The 21,435-nt window shown below is 38.6% G+C and overlaps 1 protein-coding gene across 1 annotated transcript in view; it reads left to right on the forward strand.

The window, feature by feature from the left end:
• Window positions 1-21,435, forward strand: part of LOC140143486 (scavenger receptor cysteine-rich domain-containing protein DMBT1-like) — a 98,618-nt gene that overhangs the window by 41,826 nt on the left and 35,357 nt on the right. The window contains exons 10-15 of the mRNA XM_072165321.1: window positions 1,781-2,107; window positions 2,617-2,949; window positions 6,552-6,872; window positions 8,553-8,723; window positions 17,051-17,197; window positions 17,961-18,266. Coding sequence (XP_072021422.1) covers window positions 1,781-2,107; window positions 2,617-2,949; window positions 6,552-6,872; window positions 8,553-8,723; window positions 17,051-17,197; window positions 17,961-18,266 — 1,605 coding nt within the window. The remainder of the gene's footprint in view (window positions 1-1,780; window positions 2,108-2,616; window positions 2,950-6,551; window positions 6,873-8,552; window positions 8,724-17,050; window positions 17,198-17,960; window positions 18,267-21,435) is intronic.

Raw genomic sequence — 21,435 nt, forward strand, 5'->3', positions numbered from 1 at the left:
GACATTTGGTCAAGTTTAAGCATGTTTCCAATTTGTTGCTTAGGTTGTTATCGTGTTTATAACTCAAAAAGGAAAATGTTTAATCTCATGACACTAGCCTGATTCAAGGGTTTGATGTTTAGTGTTCGTTTTGGTCTTTGTAATTCGTAATTCAATTTAATGTGTAATACTGTATTTCATACGCGTATGTAGCGGTTAACGTAAATAGAAAGCAAAATAATACTTCTACGCTAATCAAATAATTAGGTACACTCACCGGAGCGCTTTCACTGGGTCAACCGGCGCCGCGCGTCTTCAGCGGATGTTATTGCTATGAAGATCGGCCCTGTCAACCTCCTGACCCCCGGATTCCCGGAACCAAGGGGCGGCACAACATCTTCCTGTTTGACGTCATCTGTGAATTCATCGGAGGTGTCCTACATCACTAGCAACAACAATCTTCAGAGCAATAACATCCGCTGAAGACGCCGGTTGACCCGGTGAAAACGCTCCGGTGAGTGTGCCAAATTTGAGTAGCGTAGAAGTATTATTTTGCTTTCAATTTAAGGGGGTACTACACCCCTGGCCAATTTTGGGCCTATTTTTACATTTTTCTAAAAAATTATAGCACATTGGTACTACTGTACTGAAAATTCAGCAACTCAAAGCAAGTAGTTATTAATTTATTGATCAAATATTGGTTTCCCCTCATTTTTGACTGTAACTCCACAACTGTTGTCTGTGCTGAAATAAAATTTCCAGTGCAGTAGTTGTAGTCCTTGCCCCTATAATATACATATCTTACTTGTCCCCAATGCGCTATAATTTTTGCGGTAGCTGTAAAAGACAGAAAACAGAAATGACAGAAATGACAGAAAAGACAAAAAAGTTTGGAGTTATGAATTAGAGAGTTGTCAGGAAGCTGTGGGAGTTAAAATGTTGGGAGTTAATGTTTAAAGGTGCATGTTCCCATTAACTGATAGTTTGCTGGATTGCCATCAAACTTGGTGGATGCGACTACCATCGGGTGCCAAAAATTGTCAAGGTCATCCCAGTATAGATTGTTGGATTGCCATCAACTTTTCTTATTTTTGGAATGGATATATAGATTCTTCAATTGTGTCTCCTGCTTTATCACAATTTGTTGTGCCATATAAATAGTAAAAGCTAATAAAATCTAATTGTGAATAGCATCCACCCCTCTCCATGTACTCCACCACCACAAAGTTCTCGCCAACATCACATGCACTTCAAATAAAGTAGCTTATATCACTGCGCCACTAAAAATATGCAGGTATGCAAAACGAACCTGCTGTGTATCAGCAGGTCCTGCAGCTGGTCAAGGCTTTCTAGCTTTAGAGCATTGACCATTTAAAACATGCTTTGAGGCACAGTCCAGTCCAGACTTTTACATTAGGACCACATAGAGTGTATGGTCTAACTGATTCATTCAGACTCATCTCCTTCACCATGTTCACTATCTATGTTCTCACTCATTTGCATTCATTACTATCAATAACTACTCTCTAATTCATAACTCCAAACTTTTCTGTCTTTTCTGTCATTTCTGTCATTTCTGTTTTCTGTCTTTTACAGCTACCGATAATGTTTGAGAAAAATGCAAAAATAGGCACAAAATTGGGCAGGGGTGTAGTAACCCCCTTAATGTGCTTTGCAGATTACGGATTAATACCTAGTCAACAGAATCACGAAAGATTTGGACGACATTTCCGTAAATCAAGCACTCTTTTTGATGTTGATTAACTAATGTAGGCAACAAATTTCCTGATTCACATTTCAGAGCCACACAAATTACGTTTGGTGAACGGCAAGGCCGAGTCACAAGGTCGCGTTGAAATCAACCACAACGGAACATGGGGCACAATTTGTGACGATAATTGGTCTATAGAAGACGCCAATGTAGTTTGTAAACAGTTAGGCTATCCAAGTGGTGCATTAGTAGCGTTAGGTGGCGCTACATGGGGTCGAGGTGAAGGAGATATAATCTTGGATGATGTTAAATGTACTGGAGATGAAACCGCCCTCACAGCATGCGTGCATAATGGATATGGAGAACATAACTGCAATCATAACGAAGATGCGGGTGTTAGATGCGATGATGGTTATTGTAAGCTTCATACCATTTCTATTCCGTTTTTAAATATCAAAATTTAGTTTTTGATAACACTCCATTTTTTTTTAGAAATTGGTATGATTTTGTCTTTTTTGTACAGTGATCCATCACCAGAGACTATTATTTCTTCACTTCTTGTGCTGGTCCTATTATTATTGTGGCTACGGTTATGTTTAAGCGTTGTATTATTTATTTTAATCACCTAATTCAATTCAACGATTTAAAGTGTCAATCAGTGTCATAAAGCTTGTTATTGTAATACAAAATAAAAATGAAACTGAAACTAATCAGTGCACTTATATTTTCTAACTACTATTGGCAACTATGTGTACATGGTATTTGCTTATGGTACTCACTCGTTAGTGTTAACAATGGTTTACATCAGTATTTTATATTTATGTTAACTTTCTATTTCTCGAATTCTTGATCAAATTTCCGAATAGAACCCATTTAACATTTAACATGGCCACATATAACGATATGTTATTATGTTTCACTTTAAGCTCCCGCAAGAGGCCATATCCAGTTGTTCGATCCACAAGCGAACACCACGGGAGGCAAACAAGGCATTGTACAAGTCTTTTACGACGGCGTATATGACGGCACAATTTGTAATAAATACTGGGATTTTGCTGATGCCTTAGTTGCCTGCAAATCTCTTGGCTTCCTTGGAGTGGAGAACCACGCAGCAAAGTTGGGCAAAGGGACGGGTGATATAATCTGGGACGAGGTGAATTGCATGGGCACCGAAAGCGACGTGCATTACTGCAGTCATTCTGGACGGAATAATAACCCGTGTGATCATTCACAAGATGTCGCCGTTGTTTGCAGTGAAGGTAGGACAGCGGGAGTAGTGTACCTTTTGGGCGGGTGCGGCGTGCCGCACCCGCCCTATATTAGTCTGACTATTGACCTACTTTTTGACACATGCAGTGTTGAGAAAATATTCGTGCCGGTTATATACCCAAACACCCACAGATGTGATAGTTTACGGCGAGTTTTGTAATTATTACTTGGTTTTGATATTTAAGGCAGTAATGTGTTTGTATTAAAAGAAATAACAAACATAATTATTTAAGTAATATAAATACTATTTGGAAATTGCTGCAAGATTTGCAGATGTTTTTATTTGAACAGTACCAGTTCACCAGTTTTGCTAGTTTTGCTAATTTTCCTAATCTTTGGGCTAAATTAATAGCATCGTAAAGGTCATATATATCATTTTATACTGATACTTTACAGCTTGTATGTGCATTGTGTTCAGTGTGTACATAGGTTATTTACTTTTCAAATCTTGTGACAAATTGTGCTTGATGATGCTTGTATAAGGTATTATAGACAAATTATTAGAATGCACCAGTAGAAATGGCCCAGGTTGAATAAAATAAATAAACATATGAATGAATATTTTATTCCCTGGATTACTTTTGTTGGGACACAATAATGATATAGTTTGACGCTTTGAAATACAGTTATGTTAATCATAATAATGTTACAAAGTTAAAAAATAATATCGAAATATTGTAAAATCAAACTTTTCCCCTCATAAGTTGTATCAAAACAACATATTGAGGAAATTGATATGACAGATTTTTAAACTTTGATATGGAAAGACATCCCAGCCCTGTTGTCTCACCAGAGAAGATAAGCAGAACTCTTTCTATCTGATGATAAAAAAAACTCTAGGTATGATTACGAAAATGTTTTAAATAACTATTATCTACAAAAGTTTTATAACAATGTTTTATATGAAATGTTAACATAAAACGTCTTTTGTTATGATGTGAAGGGTTAATATAAAAACAGGGACAATCTGTTCCAACTGACCAGCAGGGAACCAAAGGATAAGCAATGGATAAGATTAAAATCAGGGAAAATATGACACAACCTCCAAGGGGGGAATAACAAACGTATAAAGTTAAAAACTCTTTTAACTTTGTTTATACGTTTTGTGTTATTCCCCATTGGAAATCGATGTTGTGTCATATTTTCCTGTTTTTAATTGTGAAGAAGAGTTACTCATTCTTTCATTTCTCTTGACAATTTTTCATTTGCCCGCCCTATTCCTTTTATAGGAATTTTTATTAGATCGTGCTATGATATCAGTACTATGGAGAGAAAAGAGATATGCCTTTCTTCCAAGTAAACTCTACCACATTGTGTTGATGGATTGTATTTCTAGAAATCCCACGGGTTCCACATAACAGGACAAAATTAACCAAAAGCTGTAGTGCGCATCTTTCGTTAGCCCGGTTCAGGCCACAGCACTCCCACTTTGGGGGTGACGCGTATGTAGGGCTGCTAAGACCCCCTTTTTCAGCGTCGCTGTCACCCAAAGACCCCATATTTTGTTGTTACGAACACATGCTCTGTTACCGAAGACCCCCTAATGTTTCCATTTGATCTGTCACCCAAAGACCCTTACAAGTTCAATTTGAACAGCAACTTTCATTTATCACTGATTTTGTTACTTATTTTGAAAACAAAAAAGAAATTTGAAGCCATTTAGAACTAGAAATTCGTAAAGATTCCATTTAAAAAATGTCATGTTCTCACCCCATATTTTTTACATTTTGCTCTCACCGAATGCCCCTTACTGCGAAAGTGTCAGCCCTACACCTATATCTATTTCATATTGAAGTGCCCACCCCCCCCGGAATAATTGTCCTCATTTGGCCCATTTAAGTATCAAAATTGCCAATTTTACTCGCTGCATGTACACGCGCATTTGTTCCGGTAAAGTATATTTTGAGTAGCGGATTCCTTAGTTGAGGCTTCCTTTTATCGAAGGAGTTTTCTGTGAAAATCATATCAATATGCCGTACTATGTTTTGGAATAATTTTAATCACATCGTTAAAAGTTCATCATCTGTCAATCAATTCCGCCATATATTTAAAAAGCATCTAAATAAATGCAAAGTAACTATTAATTCTTATTGCCTTTGTTTTATATGACCACATTGGATATTTATATTGATACTAAACACGACACACGCCCGCGCTTATGTAACACGTCCTACACCAAAACTGATGACAATTTGATTGATTAGATCGTATGCAGAATCTTGTTAGATAATGCAACCAAAATGCGCCAAATTTCATAAACTGGTATTTGCCCGCCCTATTCCTTTTATAGGAATTTTTTATTAAATCGTGCTATGATATCAGTACTATGGAGAGAAAAGAGTTATGCCTTTCTTCCAAGTAAACTCTACCACATTGTGTTGATGGATTGTATTTCAAGAAATCCCACGGGTTCCACATAACAGGACAAAATTAACCATAAGCTGTAGTGCGCATCTTTCGTTAGCCCGGTTCAGGCCACAGCACTCCCACTTTGGGGGTGACGCGTATGTAGGGCTGCTAAGACCCCCTTTTTCAGCGTCGCTGTCACCCAAAGACCCCGTTTTTTTTACGAAGACATGCTCTGTTACCGAAGACCCCCTAATGTTTCCATTTGATCTGTCACCCAAAGACCCTTACAAGTTCAATTTGAACAGCAACTTTCATTTATCAATGATTTTGTTTCTTATTTTGAAAACAAAAAAGAAATTTGAAGCCATTTAGAACTAGAAATTCGCTGTTTCGGCTCTCACCCAAAGATTCCATTTAAAAAATGACATGTTCTCACCCCATATTTTTTACATTTTGCTCTCACCGAATGCCCCTTACTGCGAAAGTGTCAGCCCTACACCTATATCTATTTCATATTGAAGTGCTCCCCCCCCCCGGAATAATTGTCCTCATTTGGCCCATTTAAGTATCAAAATTGCCAATTTTACTCGCTGCATGTACACGCGCATTTGTTCCGGTAAAGTATATTTTGAGTAGCGGATTCCTTAGTTGAGGCTTCCTTTTATCGAAGGAGTTTTCTGTGAAAATCATATCAATATGCCGTACTATGTTTTGGAATAATTTTAATCACATCATTAAAAATTCATCATCTGTCAATCAATTCCACCATATATTTAAAAAGCATCTAATGCAAAGTAACTATTAATTCTTATTGCCTTTGTTTTATATGACCACATTGGATATTTATATTGATACTAAACACGACACACGCCCGCGCTTATGTAACACGTCCTACACCAAAACTGATGACAATTTGATTGATTAGATCGTATGCAGAATCTTGTTAGATAATGCAACCAAAATGCGCCAAATTTCATAAACTGGTATCAATCTTTGTCAATATCGAGTGTTTGGTAAAAACTTTGTTATCAAATTGGAGCTAACAGTTAAGGATATGGCGGCTTGTCACCCGGTGGATTCTGAATCTACACACCCCTGTCTGTTACTTAAAGTTAAAACACTATATTAGTAAGCAACTTCACAGGTGAATATCGTAATTTAGCAAGAATGGACGATGAGGTTAGTGAAATGGTAATGGAAGTGCCCACTAACCAATAAAAAAATGTCTATCTTCATGTTTCAGAAGCACGCGAGGTGCGTTTGGTGAACGGCCGGACTGAGGCGCAAGGTCGCGTTGAAATAAAACACAGCGGAGAATGGGGAACAGTTTGTGACGATAATTGGTCTATAGCGGACGCCAATGTAGTTTGTAAACAGTTAGGCTATGCAAATGGTGCATTAATAGCGTTAGGTGGCGCTACATGGGGTCGAGGTGAAGGAGATATAATCTTGGATGATGTTAACTGCAGAGGAGATGAAAGCGCCCTCAGTGTGTGCCAGCATAATGGATATGGAGAACATAACTGCGTTCACAATCAAGATGCGGGTGTTAGATGTGATGATGGTAAGTATAAGATTTTGTACGAGGATCATTTAAAAACGTTTAAAAGTCTGGTTATATAGAGGGTATAAAACGTTTTTAATAAATAAAATTCAGAAAATATTTTTGAAAAATTGCTGCAAAACATTCTAACATAATGTTATTATGAGTTGACAAAATATTTTGTAACAATGTTTGCCAAAAATATTTTACAATAACACTTTGAGAACCTTTTGAAACTGTTGATGTAGTGTTTTTCATTAAATGCTTTTAAAAATAATGTTCACATGCATGTTTTCAATTTACTGAGAAACGGCAGGCCCTTTATTTATGCGGCCTATGGGGCTAATGTACCCATGTAAAGGTATGATGCTCAAGTGCTATCAGCTTACAAACTTTCGTCGGCAAAATTACTTCCTCTGGCATATTTACAAGTTGTATCCCCCCTTCATTGCTAAGGATATTCTTGGCCAAAGCAGTCATTACCAATAATAATATGATATTGTTACGAATTAATGCATTAAATTATTTTCGCTTGAATGTAATTCCTTTGTGTTGCATAGTTATATATTTATATGACTACCCAAACCTTGAAAGAATTGGAATATCTATTTGGCGAATTTGGGACATTTTACTCTCCGTTTCATCCCCATAGAGAGTCGTATTACAGAATTTTCGGTGATTTGACGCACCACATGTCCACTATAGGCACCCTGGATAGTATGTTATTTCGATGCTAGACTGTTTTTACGAGTCACTCGCGTCTAGGCGGGAATACCTATACGCATAACATAACTAAATTGAAACCGTACCAATTTAAGACCGCATAATGTCGACACTTCTTATGTTTAGACGAGCCCCGACCTCTCACCTTAATTTTCATGTCAGAAATTTACATAACGTACAAAACCGAAAACAAAAATATATTTCCTTCAACTTTCAAAAAGTAAAAAACACCAGACTAAAAGTGTTCTTAGCACATACCAAGCTAACACTTCAAAATGACAATGAAATCCAAAAAGGAAAACAAAAACAGAAACCACAACTGAAACTGTAAACAAGACCTATGCATACGGGTATAACAACATAAACTGAGCTCAAAAAGAAACTTATAATTTTTTACAACTTGTGAATCACAAGGTCATATCTTAAAATACTGTCAATCAAAATGAACCAAAATTACACACAGGATTACCTTAATACTCTACTCAAAACACATGTCAGTCCCCAAGCAGTTGTCCAACTGACACAACAGCAAAATGCACTGTCATGGGACAGCTTCCTGGACTTCCTTCACTTTCACAGCCCAACATTTGGCACCCAGGACAAAAAATATGTGAGAATGCACACAAGATCCTTGCACAGATGATAAAACGGTGCTGCTTTCTGCTTTTCATATACTTTTTCATGAAACAGGGCTGGGCTGTAAATGTGGTCCAGGAAGCTGTCCCATGTCAGTGCATTTTGCTGTTGTGTCAGTTGGATAACTGCTTGGTTACTGACATGTGTTAAGAGTAGAGTATTGAAGTAAATCTGTGTGTAATTTTGGTTCAATTTGATGGACATGATTTCAAGATATGACCTTGTGAAAAATTATAAGTTTCTTTTTGAGCTCAGTTTAGATTGTAATAATTGGTGCGAACTGCTTCACAATGAGTCTTGTGCATGAAGACGATGTTCTGTTTTTGCTTATATGACTCTTAGGTCTACCTCTAGTTGATGTAAGACTTGTTAATGGACGTGCAGCTAACGAAGGTCGTGTGGAGTTGAGGATCGTTGAGGATTGGAGCACAATAACGGACTTGCGGAACGGTCTTGCTGAAGCCAACGTTTTATGCCGAATGCTAGGCTTCCCTCGCGCTGCCATAAGTGCAGGTAAGTAGAGTACTTCTAAGAGAGAGTCCCCTACTAGTTTGCCGACAAACCTGGTTTTTCAATTGATAACCTTTTTGGTTTGTGATGGCCCTTTTTAAATATATAGACTATTACAATACTTGGCTAAACATAATCCTGAAAATGTATATATACTTAAATGTATAAAATTTCGTTATAACTAAATTCCCTGCAACGCACATCTGTAAAAAATAGTTTTCATCTTAATCTTCATAAGAATAACTCTCAATAATATGTTAGGTAGAAATAAAATGTTAAAAATGTCATGTTTGGTGAACATGGTTCACACATCAAAGACAACTTGTTTGTCAAATACGTAATTGTGATTGCCAAGCTTTGTATTAGCAAATATAGATATGATAACCACCCCAATCTTCTATTTTTGTTTGATAATGAACTCAAACTTCGCAATGTACCAAACTGTTCAACTTAATTTCGTATACTTGTATATTGTAGTGTAATGCAATAATCGTTGTGTTCTGAAAATGTTTATTTTAATGATTTAAATGTGTATAATATGTTAAATAAAAGAGTTCTGGTACAGATCCAATAAAAATGAAAGTACTCACTAGATATATTTCAGTTCCTATCAGGAACCTTGTTCACTCTGCAATGACTGTAGTGTTTCTAGTTGTCGGCAGTCCTTGGTGGCTGTGATGGTGTTGCCACATTTGTAGGTTGCCGTTTTGAGATGATCTGGTCATAGATTCTGTCCAATTTGTATGCCCCCTCGTCCTTGTTCATAGTGTTTTTGCCCCTGCTCCTGATCCATATGGCTTCTTTTAGCCAACGCGTGGTTTTGTCTGCCTCTTGATCTATGATTGCTGCCTCGTCCCAGTTGATAACATGGTTACTGGCTGCGACGTGCTCAGTTATTGCCGATTTATGAATTTGGAATGTGGATGACTTTCTTTGTGATCTGGTAAAATTTTTGGAACTTATTTTTTCGGCTTCAGTTTTGTGTTCAGATAGTCTAGTTTTGAAAAGACGGCCTGTCTCTCCAATGTAGGTCTTAGGACAGCTCTTGCAAGGTATTTCATAAATTGATTCAGCTGTTTGGAGGGGGTCCCGTTTGTCTTTGGGGTGCACGAGCATATTGCGACGGGTGCTGCGGGGCTTCATGGCTGTCGAGAAACCATGTTTTTTGAAGACTCTCGACATCCTCTTAGAGAGACCCTCGACATAGGGGACGACGACAGAGCCCTTTGTTTTGTCTTTGGTGTCTTTTGTCTCCCTATTTTTGCTGGTTTTTGGTTGTTGTTTCTGCTCCTTTACCTTGTCGATGGCCCAACTCGGGTAACCACATTGCGTCAGCGCTTCATTGATCTTCTTTTCATCCTCTTCTTTATCTGCCTCCTCAGTGACAATAGCATCTTTTCTGTCTAAAAGGGTTCGTACAACTCCCAACTTCTGGTGCAAGGGGTGGTGGGACTGGAATTGCAAATATTGATTGGTGTGTGTGGGTTTTCTGTAGATAGATAATTTGGTAGTGCCGTCTGGTTTCCTGGTGATTTGGGTGTCTAAGAAAGGGATGCTGCCATCAATCTCCTCTTCATACGTGAACTTGATGCTGCCAGTGGGGTCTATTTGATTGAGGTGATCTGTCAAGTTCTTTGTTTCACCCCGTTTGATAATTTCAAGAACATCATCTACGTAGCGCTTCCAAAGCTTTGGCTTACAACCAGCTGGTGCAGTGGCTATGGCTTGAACTTCCAACCATTTCATAAACAAGTCGACAGCGATTGGACTCAGGGGGCTGCCCATGGCTGCGCCTTTCTTTTGTTGATAGATGATACCTTTGGAAGTGAAATAAGTGGTGGTTAGGATGAACTTGACCAATTCCATGATATCGTCAACTGTCAGTTTTGTTCTTTGATGAAGATTGCTATCTTGTTCCAATTTCTTCTGGATTATGTCCAGGGTCAACTCTATGGGTGTATTAGTGAAAAGAGAAACAACATCGTGAGAAATCAGGCACTCGTCATCCTATATTGTTATGTCTTGTAAATCCTCAGCTAACTGTTTGGAATTCAACACGTGATGGCTTGTGGTTCCAACTAATGGACTGATAATGTCAGCGAGAGAACGAGACACATTGTAGCCGATGGAGCCTGTATAGTCTATAATAGGGCGCAACGGATTCTCCTTCTTGTGTATTTTTGGGCTGCCATAGATGCGGGGGATGATCTCTGCCGTCGGGTACAAAAATTTCTTGTCCTTTGGTCTAATCTTTCCTTCTTTTTTCAAACGGCTTAGGATTCCGACAAGTTGTTTCTTGTACCGGGACGTAGGATCCTTGTCCAACTTCATGTACGTGTTGGTGTCGTTTAACATGTTGGCCAACTTCTCCTCGTATTCTGTGGTGTCCATGAGAACTGTTGCTCTACCTTTGTCAGCTCTCAATATTTTAATTGATGTTTCTTTTTTGAGCTGTTTTATGGCGACTCTCTCATCCTTGTCAACATTGGATTTGGGAGGTTTGGCCGATTTGAGAGTACCTACTACTTCCGCTCTAAGCTGCGCTGCCTCTCCGGCCGGTAGCTTCCAACACGCCTTTTCACAGGCAATGATATACTCATTAGTAATTGATGTTTGGTTTTCATTGTCGGGAGATACGGCAAAATTAAGACCATAATTTCATTCTGCATTACATGATTAGCCAATTTTTAAATTTTTTTATTAAAATAAACATTTTTTTAAAATATCAAACCCTGCAATGCATGCATTTTTCAAGGAATATTTGACACATTGATTGCTTATATTAGAGTGGACATATAAATTCTCCTTTGGAAGAATTTACAAACATAATAAAAGCAAACCAAATAAGAAATTAAGAAAATATAGAAATAAATAGAACAGAATCATGATGTTTGTCTCATCATTGATCTTTCAAACTCATTACCATATTTCAAATGCTATTATCGGAATGCACGTTAAACTCTTTAATATAGGCCTTCAACTACCCATCACAGACACGCTAATTCAACGTAACAATGCCAAAAAAAAAAGTGTATATACAATTATATACAATTACACATTTTAAATGTGCTTATTATTGGTATTCAAAAATAAAAAAAGAGATAAAGAGCAGGATTTAAAAGTAAACATATCGGCGACAATGAGCTTCGAACCGTAGCCCTCATGATCAGAAGGCAGTAAGCAAACCACTACACTATGGTTGAGCTGTCGTTATTCATGCGAATTTATTTATAACAAGGATAGCAAGAATTAATGACGCAATAACGGTCTACCAGAATAATATAACTTAAAAAGTAATATATATTTATTTAACATTATGGTAGACCGTGCTCATTTGGCTTAAATGAAGGAATAATTACCAATAAACATATCAAAGTTAGGAAGGTATGTATAATGTGACCGTGTATATTCAAAATATACGTTAGATAAATGCTGAATACGACCAAAACATGAGTTTTAATGAATGATTTCATTGGATCGAAGTTCGATAACACAAAACAGTAGCATTGCAATGATAGGATTAAATACGCTGAAATCGAGTGCAGTTGTCATCAGTCTCCCGGTGGCATATAGTTACTGGCCTTGCTTCTCGCCCCCGAGATCTCGAGTTCGAATCCATGTAATGCTATTTTTCTTTCTTTCTTTCTTTCTTTCTTTCTTTCTTTTTCTTTCTTTTCTTTCTTTCTTTCTTTCTTTCTTTCTTTCTTTCTTTCTTTTTTCTTTTTTTTTTTTCCAATGAACTAAAGGGAAACAATTGTTTTGTTTTATGATTTTTTTGTTATTTCAGTAGGTATTTGTAACTGATTGTACTCTATATTTCCAATATGATTTAATTTGGATTAATTTTGAATTGTTTTGAAAGTGAATGTTGAGATAATGCGCTTATAATAGCAATCATGTGTCAAATATGCCTTAAATAATGCATATATTACAGCGTTTTGATACCTTAAAATATTTAGTTTGACAAAAAATGACAATTAAAGTAACCAAAAAATGCGCAATGTTATTTGTTTTAAATTAGTGAAAAAATCATGTCAATCGAGCAACGCGTTTGCGAGTTATGGTAATTTTACTGAAAGTAATAGATTATTTTTTTTTTTTTTTAATACAATCAAGTGCAAATTTCTCTGGGACACTTGTTCATATTTCGCGCCCTCTGTTCAATAAAACCGGTCATATGAAGTTCACCAAGTGATATTTTATTTGTATAGTTTCCAACCTGTTTCGAATCCCCTCCCTCCCCCACCAACCAATGTTGGAGCAAAAATATAGGCCATTTAAAAAATGAAGCGTTTGGTATACAACATTGAATAAGGGGTGCGGGGAGGGTCATTGAACTATGAAAGTGTCCCAGCAAATTTGCACTTGATTGTAGTTATACAAAGGACTACAAAATAGACCTATGCTTAAAATTGTAGTTGATTCTAACATTTCGTTTTAATTTTATGAGTATTTTCGTATATTTTTAGATCTAATGACAAACATAAGTTCACCAATTATCGTCCCATTATCATTTTGCCCTCTATGTCAAAAATTTTCAAAAAGACAATTTCTAACTGAATTCTTTACTTCATTACTGTGCACAAAATTCATAGTCCGAACCAATTTGGTTTCCGTAAGAATCATTCCACTTATAAAAACCTGTATGATAGGCCTACTATGACCACCTCAATTGATAAGAAACTATGCACAGCTGGTATTTTCCTTTACCCTGCCTTTAACCTAGGAAGTGGCATTAGGGACTGTGCTATAATTGTGAGCCCGAGGGGGGGGGGCACATTTACAGGGCACCTTTTAAATAACACGATCTAAAAGGCGTAGGAAAACACTACAGAAACGTTCGAATATGCAAATTGGCATGTGCAAAGGGAGGGGCGCAAAGATAAAGATTGTTGGCAGGCCGAGAGGGGGGCAAGCGATTTTTGGTGGGCCAAGAGGGAGGACGAGCTATTTTGGGCGAGCAATTTGAACATGAACATCTACATGTAGCTCCAGCGATCCTGGATCACCACTTGCCAAGTCTTCCCCCACCAAAAGTAGCGGTAGACCTCATCTTCAGAATCTTCGCCTCTTTGAGATCAACTTTCAGAGTGTTTTTGCGAAACGTTATGAATGTTGGAGCCTAGTCGACGCTACCAAGCCTGATGTAATCTTCGGCTGCGAGACTTGGTTAAAGCCCAACAAGCTTCAAGGTGAATTTTTCCCGGAAGGCTACAACCTTTACCGTCGGGATCGTAGAGATGGATACGGTGGCGCCCTACTTGGTATCCACAACTCGTTAAACAGCCACCAAATTGACATTGAAACCAACACTGACTTTGTGGCAGCAAAGATCGTCAATGGTAAACAAGATATTGTGGTCGCATCCCTGTATCGTCCTACAATGATGTTAACTACTTAGAAGACATGTCCCGTGCCATCAACTTGTGTCAAGCACATCCTGGCGCTGCTATATGGATTTCTGGCGACATAAATCTTCCTGACATCATCTGGAAAACTAACAGCATGCGCAAATCACCACGTCAATACACCATTGCCATCAATGAAACCTGCATTGATCTCCTCAACAGAACTGGTTTACATCAAATAGTTGACTTTCCAACCAGAAAGGACAATACCTTAGATGTTCTGCTGACAAACCGTCCATCGTTAATCAACACATGTCACGGCCTTCCTGCCTTAAGGGACCATGATGTTGTTTTTGCTGAAGTAAGCATTCGTACCATCAGAAGAAAGCCGGTTCGTCGTAAAATTCTGTTGTGGAATAGAGCGAACTTGGACACCATCCGTGATAGAGTTAGTCAGTCATCACTCGACTTCACGTCAAAGTACACTACTTCGACTCCAGTTGAGGTCCTGGCAGATTCTCTGCAGAAAGATCTTGAGAAAGTCATTGAAGACTGTGTGCCATCTAAGCTAACTACCACGCGATGTAATACGCCATGGTTCAATTCATCTACCAAACGTGTCCTTAGAAGGAAATCTCGTGCCTACAGAAGAGCTCGTCGCACTAACAAAGTCAGAGATTGGAATCGTTTTCAGCGTCTGAAGAAGGAGGCTCAAGTAACCTGTAGAAAAGCTTATAACAAATTTACGTATGATATCATCCACAGTGACCCAGGAAGCAAGAGGAACAAAAAGCTTGGCGCCTTGATAAAATCAAAGAGGTGCGACAACGTTGGTGTAGCTCCATTGAAAGATGGAGGATTTCTCCATTCCGACCCTAAAGTTAAAGCAAATATTCTTAACAACCAGTTCACTTCGGTATTCTCCACCGATGATGGGTCTCCTCTTCTTGATTTGCCTGAAGTCCAGCACCCCACCATGGATGATATAACTGTTTGTCAGAATGGCGTGATCAAGCTTTTGAGAAACCTAAAGCCCTTCACTGCTTCGGGACCAGATGGCATTCCAACCAAACTTCTGAAAGAGACATCTGTTGAAGTTTCTCCGGCAGTCACCCTTCTGTGCCAGGCATCTATTCGGCAGGGCAGAGTTCCATCTCAATGGAAGAGGGCGCTGGTTGTTCCCTTGTTTAAAAGGGAAGTCGATCCTCTGCAGCCAACTATCGTCCAATTTCGCTGACTTCAGTTCTGTGCAAGTTATGTGAACATATCATCCACTGCTCCATTATTCGTCACCTCTCTGATAACAATATTCTGTCAGACGCCCAACATGGGTTCAGGAAGCGACGTTCTTGCGACACACAGTTAATTGCCACCCTAGAAGACCTTGCTAAGGGAATCAATAACAAATCCCAGACAGATGTCATCCTCTTGGACTTTGAAAAAGCTTTTGACAAAGTGTCTCACCGCCATCTTCTTGCTAAGGTCAAACATTATGGCATCCACGGCAGCACATTCCAATGGATCAGTGACTTCCTTCACTCCAGATCACAGGTTGTACTGGTGGACGGTCAGAAGAGTTCAGAAGCCAACGTCACATCTGGTGTACCGCAGGGGAGTGTGTTAGGCCCCCTTCTCTTCCTGATATTTATTAATGATCTGCCTGCGTGTGTTTCATCTGCCACTACTAGATTGTTTGCTGATGACAGCATCTTGTACCACCAGATATCTTCAAGAGCTGATTCAATTAAACTGCAGAAAGACCTCACCGCTCTCCAAGACTGGGAATCGAAATGGCTCATGAGGTTTAACGCCGCCAAATGCCAGGTCCTCCAAATTACCAACAAGAGGAATCCCATACCAGCATCCTACACAGTTCATGGTCAAAATATCTTGACTTCAATACCCATATCGATGCCATCACCAGGAAAGCCAACTGTACAAGAGCCTTCTTGCAACGCAATCTTAGTCATTGTAGCAAACAAGTAAAGGAAGCTGCGTACACTACGTATGTCCGTCCTACTGTTGAATTTGCATCCACATCATGGGACCCTCATACTAAGAGAAATATCAACAAGGTAGAACAAGTTCAGCGAAATGCAGCTCGATTCGTTGTTGGCAACTACCAACGCACCAGCAGCGTTTCTGATATGATCAGCGCCCTCAACTGGCCTTCTCTCCAAGAAAGACGCATCCAGAGCCGCTTGGTGATGTTCTATAAGATCCATCATGACCTGGTTGACATCAAGTGCAAATACTACCTCACTCCACTCAAATCATCCACCAGAGGTCACAACTCCCGGTACTTCATCCCATCAACTACCTCTTCAGTCTATACCAGCTCGTTCTTTCCTCAAACCATCAGGGACTGGAACAATCTGTCTGCAGATCCAGCTGAGTATGCATCCCTCGACGCCTTCAAGGCCGCATTGAGGGACCGCCTGCTGAGGTAGCTCCATCATCTCACCTCCAGTTTTTACTTGCACTTTGTTTATACGCACCGTAATTCATTTTCTGTCGCCTATGAGACGACGCATGTGCACACCGCAGTGCGAGTTATCTTCGCTTATTTGAAGTCAGCACTACAAAGGGAGAAAGAGAAAGAAAGATTTACCCCCCCCCCCCCGACTCGTAATTATTGCACAGCCCCTTAGAGGTATGTCCAATCATTTGGATTAAAAATATTTAAATGATAGACAACTAGTTGTTATCTTCAATGTGAAACACTCCTCCACTAATACCATCCATTGTGGCGTTCCACTTGGCATTTCTTCAAACCCGATTTTCTCAAACAGTTGATTATTCGCGGTGTCACACCTTACGCTACAATGGAATGAAGCCGACGAATTTTCAGATAATTGATTAATTTAAAAAATAATTAAAATAAAGTTTTTTGGGCCAATAAAGAAAAAAGTGATGCGGGCGGATGACGGGAAACTTGGAATCATCTTTCATTAGTCCAATTTTCCCCGCTACCTGTTTCAGCTAATGCCGCGTTTGGAGAAGGCACTGGTCCTATTTTGTTACACGACCTCCATTGCAGCGGTACAGAGGACACCATTGACGATTGCAGGTACTTCACTGATACCTCTACTGACCATTATCGCGATGTTGGTATTGTTTGCTTCTTGGGTAAGTTTGGCAATTCTGTCTCACAAAATGTGACACAATCTGATCCAATTCGGCCACAGGACAAACACCATTTAGTTATGGAAAAAATGGCGGACTTATGGAGGATGAATTTAAGCTTTGTGGGGGACACAATTTCGGACTTTATGTAACATTGTTCTGTTATTATCAAATTTATTGGGGTTTGAGGTGATATTTCCTAAACTTCGTCAGCAATTGGCATTCGTCACAGCTGAAATACACTTTCAATATACCAATTTTTACAAGATGGGAGGAGCTTAAAGATATGGCTCTTAAACGTGATACTTACTCCGAAGTTTGAAGGCCACCCTGGGGTCAAATGTTATCAACTTACGGTATTAAGATTCAGTAAAGTAGTAGTAGTAGTATATCAAGCATTAATATCACACTTCTCTTTTTTCTAGACTGGGTAAAATACTACTAATTTATTAAGCGCGGTAGAAATAGTCCTTTTCTGATGGGTGTGTCTCTTACAGACACCCTCCTTCTTGAATCCAAACCACGGTCGGCCCTCTTAAGGTGGTACTACACCCCTGATAAATTTTGCATTTTTCTCCAAAAAAAATACACAATGCTAACAAAAATCCCAGTGTAGTAACTGGAGTCCTTGCCCCTATAATATACATAACTTTTGTTACCAGTGTGTTATTATTTTTTGAGAAAAATGCAAAAATAGTCACAAATTTATCGAGGGGTGTAGTACCACCTTAACACATCTTAAATGTGTGGTAATATATTCGAACAGAGAATGAACTACCGGTTCCTGTGCGGCTTGCTGATGGAGCCTCACCATCAGAAGGAAGAGTTGAGTTATACTATAACGGAACATGGGGAATGGTTTGCAGTTTCGATTGGAGTCTGAATGCTGCACATGTCATCTGTAATAGCTTAGGCTATAATGGCGCACTTAATGTGAGGCGGAAAGGATACAATGTACCAACCCTTTTAAGTATCGGAGGGTGCCGCGGTGACGAGTCCGCTATTGAAGAATGTGATGGAAGCTATACCAATTGTAAATATGGAGAAGCTGCCGGAGTACAATGTCGTGAATGTAAGTATACTGTATTGCACAGCTCATTAGTTCAGTGGTAGTACTTTGTGCTTTTTAATTTTTTAATTTATTCTTGGTCATAATAAAGGGCGAAGTTCGCTATTCCGAATGTTTGCTATTCCGAATGTTTGCTATTCCGAATGTTCGCTATTCCGAAGGTTCACTATTCCGAAAATTAAATAGGTTCTCTATTGCGAAGGTTCTCTATTCCGAAAATAGAAAAGTTTCTCTATTCCGAATATGAATAAAAATCCCTTTAAAAAGGGATGTGCTGGGACATGGTTTTTCACAATGAGTAACTTCATATTTCTTTTTGTAAAAATAGTCAAAATACTGGAAGTGCAAAGATTCGGCTGGTTCAAACCCCAAAATCAGGCACTTTTTCCCATATACTGATGACTCAGTTGGATTCATTGCATCAGTCCCTTTTCAATTCTAATCTGCAATTCTTATGCTCTTTACGTTGTTACTCTTCAGGTTTACGTTCACCAACTTAAAGCCCAATACGAACAATTTCAAAATTTGACCCCTAGATGACCTATGACCTCTAAACATTTTCACTCACCTGATGCTCCCTTACGCAGAGATTATTATCACTAGGTAAAGCATTGAAATTTACTTTTACAAAGGAGAGCAATTTCCCCAATCGCTTAATCTAAATCAACAATGACCTCATTTGACACCTAGATGACCTTTGTCCTCAAATATCTCCAAGCAGACACTGTTAGGGTACAAACACCCCTGCACATATACTCCGATACCGGTACATGGATTGCTAAATGGTCTTGTGGCCTAAAAAAACCGATGTTCGCACCTTATAATAGGCCTATAGATTAATTCATAGCTCTTTTTGTTTTTTGAGAATTTAAGCATACAAAGTAACAAGCAAAATTTCGATAAATATTATTTTTCGAAAGGTACCAGTAGGGCCCACATATTACAGGTCTACACATACTGAACCCCGAAATAGCACCTTTAAAGCCAAGAATTAAATGTTTACTGATAATATTCTTAGTAACAAAATCCAATCATTAAGTAGAACCTACCCTAATGCTTCATTCTAGTTGTGTCATTTTTGTCATCATAAAAATAGACCCAAATATTTGAAGGTGATGTGTGCATTAATAGCTTTTGATCATCATCATGTTACCAGGAAATGTACACACTACACAGGCCTATATTATTTCCAATATTCAGTGATCTTGCCTATTTATTAACACACATCTTCGATGTGAGGGACATATTTGATAACAGACCACCACAGACAGACCACTATCTGACTATAGGAACATGAATAGAGTAAGGGACATGTGTAAATTGAATATGTCATCATTGCTCAGCAGGTAACTATCACCAGATATATTGGATCACATACCACACATCACAGATACTGAACTCCATTAAAGCATGTGTGGTACCCGGTGTGTCTGCCCACAGATCCCATAGCCTGCCAAGATCAGTGTTTTAGTGAAGAGAACCAGCAAAACTTCCTAGTCTAGATTTAGAAAAATTATTTTCCTAAAACATATACCTATTTTACCTTAACATGCAAAGTCAACACGATATTTCTGATATCTGCACAGACCAGTTTTAGTATTTCTGTTTGTCATAAACATTTTGATCAATTTTTTGCAACATTTTTACAAGTTTCCGTTTTCTTCATAAATTACTTATAGAAACAACAGAAAACAGAAACCAAGCAATAAGTGCTGGGTTGCAACCCCAGCACAAAAAGGGTTCTCTATTCCGAATATGAAAAAATGGGTTCTCTATTCCGAAAACGGAAAGAGGTTCTTTATTCCGAAGTCGCCGTATTCTCTATTCCGAATATGAAGAAAGGTTCTCTATTCCGAATATGAAAAAAAGTTCTCCATTCCGAAATCTAAAAAAAGGTTCTTTATTCCGAATTGAGTCACCGTGATCTCTAGTCCGAATTATAAAAGAGGTTCTTTTTTCCAAATCTGTCGTTGTTGAATCGTGTTGCGCCCTCTAGCAAAGTCCTTTGGGGTTTGGTGGTATGATATAGGCCTGGGCGGTATAATTTAGGGTGCTTTGGCATAGTTTAGGGTTGGACAGTATGTTTTTAAGGAATAGGTTGCGAGAGCACGTAAAAGCCCCATTAAGGTTACGCACAATTTTGACAATTTGGCTTCAAAAACTGGCTGTACGTAGCCACCTAAAATAATAATTTTTTCAAAAAAATAAACATGGTAGGCCCAAAAATCATACGTCATCTTAAAGGTGGCCCTCTAGAGATTATTATTGTTGTCATTTTTGCAACAAAATATTGTTTTCGTGTATTATGTTATCGGAATAATTCTTAGCTATATTATTTCTATAATACCTTAACAAACAGCATGTGGTATGCTAGTTTTACTAGGATTTGCCAAAAACGAAATATCCGTGCGTTTAGTCTATCTTTCAATCTGTTGAATGTACAATGGACATGATGATTACTAATAAACCTGACATTGTAATCGCCAACTAAATACTTAACATTTATTTCGAAAAAGGCAAAATTTCATCATAATTAGCTCCGAGGTGACAGCGCGTTCGCATGTTCACGATTGCTTGCAAATCAAAACAAAAGGTCACTGATGAGGTCAACTCGCTTCAGAACCAAATTGACCCAATTCAAATTTGCCCCGCTATGGCAAACAACTGTGCCGTTTTCTTCTTTCTCTCTTTCTTTCACCAGCACCCCCCCGTCAGGGGCGTTGCCAACTTTCTTGGTCAAGGGGGGGGGCAAATAAAATTTGAGGGCCACAGCTGAAAAAATTGAAATGTTTTGTTTTTTGAGATACTTCACATGTCTTCAAGTCGAGCTTCCCAAAAAGGCCTTATTGGGACGATGTTCGCGCCTAGTGCGCCAAAATTTTGAATTTGATGCTATTTTTGACCATAATTGAGATGAAAATGGCTTCATTGTGGCAATGAAAAATTTTGTATTTTACACTATTTTGGCCCATGATCGGGGTGAATTTTGATGGAAAGGGGCCCCTTGCCCTTTTTTTCTTTTCCTTTGCCCTTTGATCAGAGGGGAAACCTTTTTCTTTCATTTATTGTCAGGGGCAGTCTGCCCCTGCCCCCCCCTGCTGGCTACGCTATTTGATATAGCACTGACTTTACATAGCCATCAGCTATCTTCATTAGATAGCAATTACTTCAC

Source organism: Amphiura filiformis, chromosome 2, assembly GCF_039555335.1.
Source record: "Amphiura filiformis chromosome 2, Afil_fr2py, whole genome shotgun sequence".
In the NCBI taxonomy this organism is placed as follows: Eukaryota; Metazoa; Echinodermata; class Ophiuroidea; order Amphilepidida; family Amphiuridae; genus Amphiura; species Amphiura filiformis.